The sequence below is a fragment of the Papio anubis genome, chromosome 12 (genome assembly GCF_008728515.1).
Source record: "Papio anubis isolate 15944 chromosome 12, Panubis1.0, whole genome shotgun sequence".
Classification (NCBI taxonomy): Eukaryota; Metazoa; Chordata; class Mammalia; order Primates; family Cercopithecidae; genus Papio; species Papio anubis.
Window position 1 is genome coordinate 112,491,693 of NC_044987.1, and position 12,646 is coordinate 112,504,338.

Genomic DNA, 12,646 nt, shown 5'->3' on the forward strand with positions numbered 1-12,646 from the left:
CCGGATTTTTCCAATTGGCGAAGCTGCCAGGGGATTTCCCCCCCCCCCGCCCCGTTTGGTTCGCTGAGGAGGCGGAGTCGTTTCTGCGGGATTATTTTTCCGGAGCCTCTTCTGATTGGGCGATGTGGCGCAATGCTCGCCACCCTTTAAGATACCAAACTGTCCGCATTTCTGACGTGCTCCCGCCGGTAAACCGAAGCCTGGGAGAGTTCCAGGCTTGGGCATCTGCTGAGGGCGAGGAACTGGTCGCGGCGTTGGGTGGGCTTGCAGCTGTGACGCTTATGTGGACACCTCAGTCTCCCTTGGTGGTGGTTCACCTCGGTTTCCCAGTTTATATTACTGACGTCAACAGATAAATGATTGCTGAATAAGGAAGAAGAGTTGGAATTGCTTCAAGCCTCCGGACTTTTAGCACTAGTCCCACCCACTCCCTTCTACTTCCAGGTCGGGGGGCGGGTCCGAAAGAAAGGCGGAAGCCAGTGTGCGCGGCGTTCTCACGCCCATAACAATTTCTGAGTAGGGCGTCGCTTGAGTTTTTCGGAAAGTCTCCACACCCCCCGCCCCCATCGTCTTTTTAGGAAGTCCCTTAATGTTTGGCTTCATTATTCCCACATCCCCTTCCTAACTACTTGCCTGCACTTCTGGAGAAAAAGACTGCAGAAAGGAGAGGTGGGGCTGTGAGTAGAAACAAGCAAACCGCAGGTCCCTGTTGGGGGACCCTCCAGGAAGAAGAGTAATTTCCTGCCTTCTTGAATTGGCTACTACAGTCAATTATTTTGTTCCCAACCCTAGAGCTTCAATTGCTCCTTCACTTAGCAATTTCCCAAGAACCCTGGGCGACAGTTATGGAGAAGCGTCTGCAGGAGGCTCAGCTGTACAAGGAGGAAGGGAACCAGCGCTACCGGGAAGGGAAGTACCGAGATGCTGTGAGTAGGTACCATCGAGCTCTGCTTCAGCTGCGGGGTCTGGATCCGAGTCTGCCCTCTCCATTACCTAATCTCGGACCTCAGGGCCCGGCCCTCACGCCTGAACAAGAAAACATACTGCATACCACCCAGACTGACTGCTACAACAATCTAGCTGGTAAGAACGGGGCTAAAGGGGGCTAGAGAGCATTAAGACAGGAACATGAACATCTGTGAACATTGGGGAAAAAAAACCGCTGACTTTTTTTTAACTGTCATCCATTTATTCTGCCATGAGTTAAAATAATCTGCCAATCTGTGGGGCTCTAATTAAGTTGCCATAGAGCAGGGCTTCTCCGACTTCACCTGGAGAGTTTGTTAAAACACAACTTCCAGGCCGGGCGCGGTGGCTCAAGCCTGTAATCCCAGCACTTTGGGAGGCCGAGACGGGCGGATCACGAGGTCAGGGGATCGAGACCATCCTGGCTAACATGGTGAAACCCCCTCTCTACTAAAAAATACAAAAAAAAAAAACTAGCCGGGCGAGGTGTTGGGCGCCATGAGTCCCAGCTACTCAGGGAGGCTGGGAGGCAGGAAGGGAATAAAGCGTAAACCCGGGGAGGCCCGGGCTTGCAGTGAGCAGAGATCTGGCCACTGCACTCCAGCCTGGGCGACAGAGCGAGACTCCGTCTCAAAAAAAAAAAAAACACAACTTCCTAGGCCCCATCCCCAGAGGTTCGATGGGTCTGACGTGGGGCCTACCAGTTTGCATTTCTTTCTTTTTTTTTGGAATGGAGTCTCGGCTCTGTGGCCCAGGCGCTGGAGATGCACTGGCGATCTGGGCTCACTGCGGCCTCACTTACTCGGGCTAACAATTCTCCTGCCTCCAGCTTCCAGAGTAGCTGGAGACTGGCTCCTGCCAGCTATTTGAGCCGAGTTAGCTCTTGTTGCCAGGCTGGAAGTGCAATGGCCGTGATTTAGGCTCACGAAACCTCTGCCTCCCGGGTTCAAGCGATTCTCCTGCCTCAGCTTCCCGGGTAGCTGGGATTACAGGCATGCGCCACCACACCTAATTTTTGTATTTTTAGTGGAGATGGGGTTTCATAATATTAATCAGGCTGGTCTTGAACTCCTGACCTCAGGTAATCCACGCGCTTCCACCTCCCAAAGTGCTGGGTTTACATGCGTGAGCCACCGTACCCAGCCCCAGTTTGCATTTCTAACAGCCTTCTGGGTATTGCTGATAGCTTTAGGGAATTTTGCAGGCTATAGGACAAAACTATACCTAAGGTCAGGCCATTGTTTATTTAAGGGACATTTAATATCTAAACCACCAGCTGAAGCAATGAACGTGTTTCACAAGTATTAAATGTCCCTTATTTTAATATTAAGTTTAAAGTAGGTCGTATAACTTTTCCTCATTTTTCTTTTTTTTCTTTTTTTTTTTTTTTTTGAGAAGGGTTTCCCTCTTGTTGCCCAAGCTGGGGTACAATGGCACGATCTCAGCTCACTGCAACCTCCTCCTCCCAGATTCAAACGATTCTCCTGCCTCAGCCTCTGGAGTAGCTGGGATACAGGCGTGTGCCACCACGCCCGGCTAATTTTTTGTATTTTTAGTAGAAATGGGGTTTCACCATGTTAGCCAACCATGTTAGCGAACCGTGTTCGGACTCCTGACCTCAGGCGATTCGCTTACCTCGGCCTCCCAAAGTGCTGGAATTACAGGCATGAGCCACCGTACCCGGCCCAATAATTTTTATTTATTGAGTGCCTATAACATGTTGGGCAGTCATTTACAGATGTCTGCCATCTTCACAAAACTGCAAGGATTATCCCCATTTTACAGATGAGGAAATCAGATCATGTCACTGCCTAAAACACCCCATTGGCATCTCATCACACTTATGAGAAAATCCAAACTCACCTTGGTCCCAGCACCAGCTAGCTCTTTTATTTTTTTATTTTTTTTTGAGACTGAGTTTTGCTCTTGTTGACCAGGCTGGAGTGCAATGGCACCATCTTGGCTCCCCACAACCTCCGCCTGCCAGGTTCAAGCAATTCTCCTGCCTCAGCCTCCCGAGTAACTGGGATTACAGGCATATGGCACCACGCCCTGCTAATTTTGTATTTTTAGTAGCGATGGGGTTTCTCCATGTTGGTCACACTGGTCTGGAACTCCCAACCTCAGGTGATCCGCCCACCTCGGCCTCCCAAAGTGCTGGGATTACAGGCGTGAGCCACCACGCCTGGCCTTATTTATTATTATTATTATTATTTATTTATTTATTTTTTTTTTTGAGACAGTGTCGCACTCTGTTGCTCAGGCTGGAGTGCAGTGGTGTGATCTCGGCTCACTGCAAGCTCTGCTTTCTGAATTCAAGCGATTCTCCTGCCTCAGCCTCCCAAGTAGCTGGGATCATAGGCGCCTGCCACTACACCCGGCTAATTTTTGTATTTTTAGTAGAGACGGGGTTTTGCCAGTTGTCCAGGCTGGTCTCGAGCTCCTGACTTCAGGTGATCCACCCGCCTTGGCCTCCCAAAGTGTTGGGATTACGGGTGTGAGCCACCATGCCCTTCCCGAACTGGCCCTTTTATACACTTAATGCCCAAAGTACATTTCCACCTTCACGTTTTGTAGGCTGTCTTTCCAGCTAGAATGCCCTGTCGCTTGAATGACACTTACCCAGATTTGGACTCAAAAGTTGCTTCCTTAGAGAAGCCTTCTGTCGGCCGGGCGTGGTGGCTCATGCCTGTAATCCTAGCACTTTGGGAGGCTGCGGTAGGTGAATGACGAGGTCAGGAGATCGAGACCATCCTGGACAACACGGTGAAACCGCGTCTCTACTAAAAATACAAAAATTAGCTGGGCATGGTGGCACGTGCCTGTGATCCCAGCTACTCAGGAGGCTGAGGCAGGAGAATCGCTTGAACCAGGGGAGTCGGTGGTTGCAGTGAGCTGAGATCGTGCCCTCCAGCCTGGCAACACAGTGAGACTCCGTCTCAAAAAAAATAAAAATAAAAAAACAGAAGCCTTCTGAGTTGGGCGCAGGGCGCAGTGGCTCACGTCTGGAATCCCAACACCTTGGTAGGCCAAGGAGTTCAAGACCAGCCTGGGAAACATGGGGCAACCCTGTCTCTACAAAAAGTCACAAAAGTTAGCCAGGCTTGGTTATGCGTACTGGGGTAGTCCCAGCTGTTCTGGAGACTGAGCTGGGCCAATGTCTTGAGCATGGGAGGTCTAGGCTGCAGTGAGCCAAGATTGGGCCACTGCCCTCCAACCTGGGCGACACAGCAAGCAAAACTCTGTCCCCCACATTCCTCCCACCAAAACATCTTCCATAAGCAAACAGCACTCTGACTTCATTCATTCTCTGTCCCAGCGTAGTTTTATTTTTCTTAAAGCAATTCTTTTTTTTTTTTTTTTCCAGACCAAGTCTCGCTCTGTCACCCAGGCTGGAGTCAGTGGTGTGATTCTGGCTCACTGCAAGCTCTGCCTTCTGGTTTCACACCATTCCCTTGCCTCAGCCTCCCAAGTAGCTGGGACTACAGGCATCTGCCACCACGCCCGGCTACTTTTTTGTATTTTTAGTAGAGACGGGGTTTCACCATATTAGCCAGGATGGTCTCGATCTCCTGACCTCATGAGCCTTGGCCTCCAAAGTGCTGGCATTACAGGTGTGAGCCACTGTGCCCAGCCTCTTAAAGCACTTTTAAAACTTAATTTACTTGTGCCGGGTGTGGTGGTTCACGCCTGTAATCCCAGCACTTTGGGAGGCCATGACGGCCAGATCACAAGGTCAGGAGATGGAGACCATCCTGGCTAACATGGTGAAACCCCGTCTCTACTAAAAATATTTTTAAAATTAGCTGGTTGTGTTGGTGGGTGCCTGTAGTCCCAGCTACTTGAGAAGCTGAGGCAGGAGAATTGTTTGAACCTAGGAGGTGGAGGTTGCAGTGAGCCAAGGTCGCGCCAGTGCACTCCAGCCTGGGTAACAGAGGGAGACTGTCTAAAAACAAACAAATTCATTTACTTGTTTCTTGTGTATTCCTCCACTTTTTCTTTTTCTTTTCTTTTCTTTTTTTGAGACAGAGTTTCACTCTGTCAACCAGGCTAGAGTGCAGTGGCATGATCTTGGCTCATTGCAACCTCCGCCTGCCAGGTTCAAGCGATTCTCCTGCCTCAGCCTTCCAAGTAGCTGGGATTACAGGCGCCCGCCACCAAACCCAGCTAATTTCTTTGTATTTTTAGTAGAGATGGGGTTTCACCATGTTGGCCAGGCTGGTTTCGAACTCCTGACCTCAAGTGATCAACCTGCCTCAGCCTCCCAAAGTACTGGGATTACAGGCATGAGCCACTGCACCTGGCCTCAACCTCTTTAATCATCAAGATGACTGCCTTGCTCCTCTTATTCTCTGCTTCTAGCTCAGTGCCTGGCACATGGTCAGTGCACAAGAACTGGTTGTTGAATTAATGAGCAAGGGTGATAGATTGGTTGACCTCTGGGGAAATAGCTAAGTATAAACCATATGACCACTTGGTGGGGGTGTTGTAGAAGGGATACAGACATCAGCACAGGCCCTTTAATGTGCTCAGCAGTGCTGATTCTTGGTCTTTCTCAGCACCGTGATTTCATAATACTATGTTTAATTCCCACAGTTGTGAAATAGGGAATGTGTTTCCCTTCTTAATCATCAAAAGGCAGAACATTGACCTGAATTGGCTTCTCCGCAGGTTTGTATTTCAAGGTCCCATTAAGTCATCCAAGAGAATAGTGAAGTTATATACTGGATTGTTACTGAGAATCATGATTTTGGAGTTAGAGAACGCTTCATTCAAATTTCATATTCATTCCACCTAGAAGCTATAAGATCTCGGACAAGTTACTTCTCTGAGTCTTGATTTCTTCATCCACTAAATGAAGATAGTAACACCTATGTAATTGTGTAGATGCGAAGATTAAACAAGACAGTGTATATAAAGCACATAGCACAGTGCTTGCCATTTCCTCACACAATTAATGGCAACCATTATTAACAAAGCTGCAGTACAAGAACTGTGGTGAAATGGGGGATACAGAACATAGAGCCTTGGGTAGAAGAGATACAATGAAGATAAATTTGTGTTTTAAAAAATTGTAATTTATCTAATTTTTTTTTTTTTTCTTTTTAAAATGGAGTCTCGCTCTGTAGCCCAGGCTGGAGTGCAGTGGTACAATCTCGGCTCACTGCATTCTAATTTCATATAAAAAGTTAATGGGGCCAGGCACGGTGGCTCATGCCTGTAATCCCAGCACTTTGGGAGGCCGAGGCAGGCGGATCACAAGGTCAGGAGTTGGAGACCAGCCTGACCAACATGGTGAAATCCCGTCTCTACTAAAAATACGAAAATTAGCCAGGCATGGTGGTGAGCGCCTATAATCATAGTTACTCAGGAGGGTGAAGCAGAAGAATCTCTTGAACCCGGGAGGCAGAGGTTACAGTGAGCCAAGATCACGCTTCTGCACTCCAGCCTGGGCGACAGAGCGACACTCCATCTCAAAAAATAGTAATAATAATGGGGGGCTGGGCAGGGTGGCTCACGTCTATAATCCCAGCACTTTGGGAGGCTGAGACGAGTGAATCACCTGAGGTCAGGAGTTCAAGACCAGCCTGGCCAACATGGCGAAATCCCATCTCTACAAAAATACAAAAATTAGCCGGGCATGGTGGTGTGTGCCTGTAATCCCAGCTACTTGAAAGCTGAGGTGGGAGAATTGCTTGAATCTGGGAGGCAGAGTTGCAGTGAGCTGAGATCGTGCCATTGCACTCCAGCCTGGGCGCCAGAGCGAGGCTCCGTCTCAAAAAAAAAAAAAAAAATAGGGTCTCAGCTGGGCATAGTGGCTCACGCCTGTAATCCCAGTACTTTGGGAGGCCAAAGTGGGCCGATCCCTTGAGGTCAGGAGTTCGAGAACAGCCTGGCCAACATGGTGAAACCCCATCTGTACTAAAAACACAAAAATTAGCTGGATATGTTGGCACATGTCTGTAATCCCAGCTACTCGGGAGGCTGAGGCAGAAGACTTGGTTGAACCTGGGAGGTGGAGGTTACAGATCACGCCACTGCACTCCAGCCTGGCTGATGAGTGAGACTCTGTCTTAAAAAAATAACAATAAAGAATACATTTGTTATCTGGGATACACTTGTTATAACACTGCAGTGAATACCCTGCCAAAAAAAGGGGGCAGGGGAAGGTCTCACTATGTTGCCCAGGCTGCCCAGGCTGGTCTTGAACCCCTGGGCTCAAGCGAATCTCCTACCTTAGTCTCCCAAAGTGCTGGGATTACAGGCATGAGCCACCATGCTCAGCCCAGAGTTTTAAATAAATTTTAAAGTATGTTGTTATCAGCTTTATAGCCAGGTCTAACTCAGTACTAAATGTGTAGCAGAAAATCAGTAAATATTGAAGTAGATTACAAGATAATGTGAAGTTTTGTTTTTTTTTTTTTGAGATGAAGTTTCACTCTTGTTCCCTTGGCTGGAGTGCAATGGCACAATCTCGGCTCCCCGAAACCTCCATCTCCCAGGTCCAAGCGATTGTCCTGCCTCACCCTCCCGAGTAGCTGGACAGGCATGCGCCACCACACCTAGCTAATTTTTATTTTCAGTAGAGATGGGGTTTCTCCATGTTGGTCAGGCTGATCTTGAACTCCCGACCTCAGATGATCTGCCCGCCTTGGCCTCCCAAAGAGCTGGGATTACAGTCATGAGCCCCTGCACCGGGCTGATATGTGAAGCTTTTATTCACTGCTGCATCCCCAGTGTGTAGAAGAGTGTCTGGCATATGGGAGACACTTTAGCATTTGTTGACTGAATGTCATTGTTACCACCCTGTTTGGTACTGCCTTGAGCTGGCCAGTGGAACCTGGTGTAACGAACCCTCCTCCCTCTTCTCTCTTTTCATTTGGCCCATTAGCCTGTCTCCTTCAGATGGAGCCCGTGAACTACGAACGAGTGAGAGAATATAGTCAGAAAGTCCTGGAACGACAGCCTGATAATGCCAAGGCCTTGTATCGGGCCGGAGTGGCCTTTTTCCATCTGCAGGACTATGACCAGGCCCGCCACTACCTCCTGGCTGCCGTCAATAGGCAGCCTAAAGGTAAGGGAGAAGGGCTTTGAAATGGTAAAGACAAAATTGTCTTGCTAGGGTGGATCTGTGGAAAGGGGATTTTATTTTACTTTGCCAATGTATTATTTTCAATAAGTAATACATTCACATGGTTGAGAATTCAAACTGAAAAAGTATACGATGAACAGACCTTTTTCTTTTTTTTTTTTTTTTTTTTTTGAGACGGAGTCTCGCTCTGTCGCCCAGGCTGGAGTGCAGTGGCCAGATCTCAGCTCACTGCAAGCTCCGCCCCCCGGGTTCCCGCCATTCTCCTGCCTCAGCCTCCCGAGTAGCTGGGACCACAGGCGCCGCCACCTCGCCCGGCTAATTTTTTGTGTTTTTAGTAGAGACGGGGTTTCGCCGTGTTAGCCAGGATGGTCTCGATCTCCTGACCTTGTGATCCGCCTGTCTCGGCCTCCCAAAGTGCTGGGATTACAGGCTTGAGCCACCGCGCCCGGCCGAACAGACCTTTTTCTACTCTTATGTTCTTGTCTCCACAGAAAAGCAGTATTATTGGTTTCATGTGTAGGGGGTTGATGCTTAATCAGGCACACACAATATATATGTCGGTATGTCTGTTTCATATATATATGTATGCCTATTTTAATATACATCAATGTGCTTTTATTTATAAGTACATATTTAGGCAGGCTGGGTGGGGTGGCTCACGTCTGTTATCTCAGCACTTGGGGAGGCCAAGGTAGGTGGATCACCTGAGGTCAGGAGTTCGAGACCAGCCTGACCAACATGGAGAAACCCCGTCTCTACTAAAAATACAAAATTAGCTGGGTGTGGTGGCGCACGCCTGTAATCCCAGATACTTGGGAGGCTGAGGCAGGAGAATTGCTTGAACCCGGGAGGCAGATGTTGTGGTGAGCCGAGATCCTGGGCAACAAGAATGAGACTCTGTCTCAAAAAAAAAAAAACAAAAAAAAAAACCAGTCTTGCCTGTAATCCCAGCACTTTGGGAGGCCGAGACGGGCGGATCACGAGGTCAGGAGATCGAGACCATCCTGGCTAACACGGTGAAACCCCGTCTCTATTAAGAAACACAAAAAACTAGCCGGGCGAGGTGGCGGGCGCCTGTAGTCCCAGCTACTCGGGAGGCTGAGGCCGGGGAATGGCGTAAACCCGGGAGGCGGAGCTTGCAGTGAGCTGAGATCCGGCCACTGCACTCCAGCCTGGGTGACAGAGCGAGACTCCGTCTAAAAAAAAAAAAAAAAAACCAGTCTTGTTTGTTGGGGCTGGGTACCGTGGTTTACGCCTGTAATCCTAGCACTTTGGGAGGCCAAGGCAGGCAGATCACCTGAGGTCAGGATTTCAAAACCAGCCTGGCCAACATGGCGAAACCCATCGCTACTTAAAAAAATAAAATTAATTAAATAAATAAATAAATAAAAATACAAAAATTAGCCTGCATGGCCAGACGCAGTGCTCACACCTGTAATCCCAGCCCTTCGGGAGGCCGAGGCGGGCAAATCAGGAGGTTAGATCGAGACTATCCTGGCTAACACGGTGAAACCCCATCTCTACTAAAAATACAAAAAATTAGCCGGGTGTGGTAGTGGGCGCCTATAGTCTCAGCTACTTGGGAGGCTGAGGCAGGAGAATGGTGTGAACCCGGGAAGCGGAGCTTGCAGTGAGCCGAGTTCCTGCCAGTGCACTCCAGCCTGGATGACAGAGGGAGACTCCATCTCAAAAAAAAAAAAAAAAAAACCAGTGTTGTTTTTCAAGTTCTGTTCCTGGTCTTTAAGAGTGATTGGACGCCAGGCGTGGTGGCTCACGCCTGTAATCCCAGCACTTTGGGACCCCGAGGTGGGTGGATAGTGTGAGGCCAGGAGTTCGAGACCATCCTGGCTAACATGATGAAACCCCGTCTCTAGCAAAAATACAAAAAATTAACCGGGCGTGGTGGCAGGTGCCTGTAGTCCCAGCTACTTGGGAGGCTGAGGCAGGAGAATGGCATGAACCCAGAAGGCGGAGCTTGCAGTGAGCCGAGATAACACCACTGCACTCCAGCCTCCGGCGGTACCTCCCCTGTGGGTGACAGAGGGAGACTCCATCTCAAAAAACAAAAACAAAACACACACACACACACACACACACACACACACACACAATAACAACAAAACCAGTGATTGGAATAGGATGTGTGAATGCCAACAAATCCACCACTTTTATCCGTTAGCTCAGCTAACCCCAGGTGTGACCTAGAAAAAGGGCAGTCCTGCTGAGAGAGAATTTGGGACTTTGTTTCTAAGGCAAAAAGGATATTGTGAAGCAGATGAGAGACTCATTCCTGTGTTGGTTGGTTGAGCACTGAAAATTGTCTCCTTTTTGCATTCTGGCTTACAATAGCCACAGGATACTAGTAGCAGAGTCCCCAAATGTATAGCAGTGCAGTAAAATATCACTAATCTAAATGAATGAGAAAGGCATTAATTATGAATTAATAAAGATATAAAATATAAGCCATTTGTTCATGTTTCTCACCTTCAAGTACATAAATTAACCTGCCATCTTTACGAATAGTATCTTTAGAGGCTCTATTTTAATAATTGCTTCATCAGTCTTGCTTTTATTATGAAATTAGCAACTAGTGGCCAGGCGTGGTGACTCACACCTGTAATCCCAGCACTTTGGGAGGCCAGGGCGGGTGGATTACGAGGTTAGGAGTTCCAGACCAGCCTGGCCAACATGGTGAAACCCCGTCTCTACTAAAAATACAAAAGTTAGCCGGGTATGGTGGTGCACATCTGTAGTCTCAGCTATTCGGGAGGCTGAGGCAGGAGAATCGCTTGAACCCAGAAGGTGGAGGTTGCAGTAAGTGGAGATCGTGTGCCACTGCACTCCAGCCTGAGTGACAGAGTGAGACTCTGTCTCAAAAATAAATAAATAAATAAATAAATAAATAAATAAATAAATAAAAATTAACAACCAGTCCAGCCCGGGACACAGATTGTTTTTTCAATTCCAAATGTTATTAATTAACGAGATTTACTATTGCATAGAATGGTTGCGATATATTCAGATCTTGGAGAGATTTAAAAATGGGAGCATGTTAACATTGTTTCTTGCCACAAGGTATGATTATGATCTTAACTGACTCTGTTTCTAATTGCTTCTCCATCATCTTCCAAGATGCCAACGTCCGGCGGTACCTCCAGCTGACACAGTCAGAACTCAGCAGCTACCATAGAAAAGAGAAGCAGCTCTACCTGGGCATGTTTGGTTAACAAAGAAGAAAGATGCTCCTCCAGTTGAACTTAGGTGGACTATTAAACATGCATGAAGGAGAAACCTGACCCTCAGCAAGATAAATTAACCCTATACCTCTGACCCAGGTGGATTTTTGTTTCCAGTTCTGCACAAACTTTACTACTTAGACAGTCTGAGTCTTTTTCTGTCTATCCTGTTTATTTCTATAGTGTTCAATACATGTTATTGTTGGGGATATTTGCCTTGAGAAATATAATCAGAAAATATTCATCAGCTGTGGGTGGAATTAATCGTATCTCTGGCATAGATTTTTCATGACAGTGTTGTTAAATGTACTTATATACAGAGGCGATGGCTTGCAGAGGATGACATAGTAAGGATAGGCAGAAAGAAGTGTCTTCCTTTATTTTTTCAGAAGCCCAAAGCAAAATGGGAAATATGGCCAGGCACTGTGGCTCATGCCTGTAATCCCAGCACATTGGGAGGCCGAGGAAGGCAAATCACGAGGTCAGGAGATCGAGAACATCCTAGCTAACACGGTGAAACCCCATCTCTACTAAAAATACAAAAAATTAGCCGGGCATGGTGGCGGGCACCTGTAGTCCCAGCTACTCAGGAGGCTGAGGCAGGAGAATGGCATGAACCCAGGAGGCGGAGCTTGCAGTGAGCTGAGATCGCACCATTGCACTCCAGCCTGGGTGATAGAGCAAGACTCCGTCTCAAAAAAAAAAAAAAAAAAAAAAAAGATGCAAAGATTAGCTGGACCTGGTGGTGTTCACCTGTAGTCCCAGCTATTCTGGAGGCTGAGGTGGGAGGATTGCTTGAGTCTGGGGGACAAAGGTTGCAGTGAACCAAGATTCTGACAGCACTCCAGCCTGGGCGACAGAGTGACATGTCTCAATAAATAGCCCAAATGTATTAAAGTAACTTTTTGTTTTTTGAGACAGTCTCACTCTGTCGCCCAGGCTGGAGTACAGTGCCATCCCAGCTCACTGCAGCCTCTGCCTGTTCCCAGGTTCGTGTCTGAGCCACCCAAGCAGCTGGGATTACAGGCATGTGCCTCCATGCCCGGCTCATTTTTTTGTATTTCCTTTTTAGTAGAGACATAGTTTTGCCATGTTGGCCAGGCTGGTCTTGAACTCCTGGCCTCAAGTGATCCGCCCGCCTCAGGCTCCCAAAATGCTGGGATTACAGGTGTGAGCCACTATGCCCGGCCAAAAGTAACCATTTTGTTTAAACTAATTTTTTGGCCGGGCGCGGTGGCTCAAGCCTGTAATCCCAGCACTTTGGGAGGCCGAGACGGGCGGATCACGAGGTCAGGAGATCGAGACCATCCTGGCGAACATGGTGAAACCCCGTCTCTACTAAAAAATACAA

General features: G+C 48.0%; 1 protein-coding gene across 2 annotated transcripts; it reads left to right on the top strand.

Moving 5' to 3' along the window:
- Nucleotides 1-148: 148 nt before the first annotated feature.
- On the top strand, nucleotides 149-11,542 carry TTC9C (tetratricopeptide repeat domain 9C). Of its 2 annotated transcripts, XM_031653648.1 has the most exons (4): nucleotides 149-1,083; nucleotides 5,563-5,637; nucleotides 7,859-8,041; nucleotides 11,192-11,542. In XM_031653648.1, the coding sequence occupies exons 3-4, from the start codon at nucleotides 7,873-7,875 to the stop codon at nucleotides 11,284-11,286; spliced, it is 264 nt and encodes an 87-aa protein (XP_031509508.1). In that variant the 5' UTR covers nucleotides 149-1,083; nucleotides 5,563-5,637; nucleotides 7,859-7,872; the 3' UTR covers nucleotides 11,287-11,542. The 2 variants fall into 2 exon arrangements, with proteins under 2 accessions (XP_031509508.1, XP_031509507.1); XM_031653647.1 differs by lacking the exon at nucleotides 5,563-5,637 and having other exon boundaries at nucleotides 157-1,083; nucleotides 11,192-11,539.
- Nucleotides 11,543-12,646: the final 1,104 nt, after the last annotated feature.

Coding starts and splice junctions, on each gene's coding strand:
- TTC9C (XM_031653647.1), top strand. CDS start 846: ATGGAGAAGCGTCTGCAGGAGGCTCAGCTGTACAAGGAGGAAGGGAAC. Junction 1,084..7,858: donor CTGCTACAACAATCTAGCTG/GTAAGAACGGGG, acceptor TTGGCCCATTAG/CCTGTCTCCTTCAGATGGAG. Junction 8,042..11,191: donor CGTCAATAGGCAGCCTAAAG/GTAAGGGAGAAG, acceptor TCATCTTCCAAG/ATGCCAACGTCCGGCGGTAC.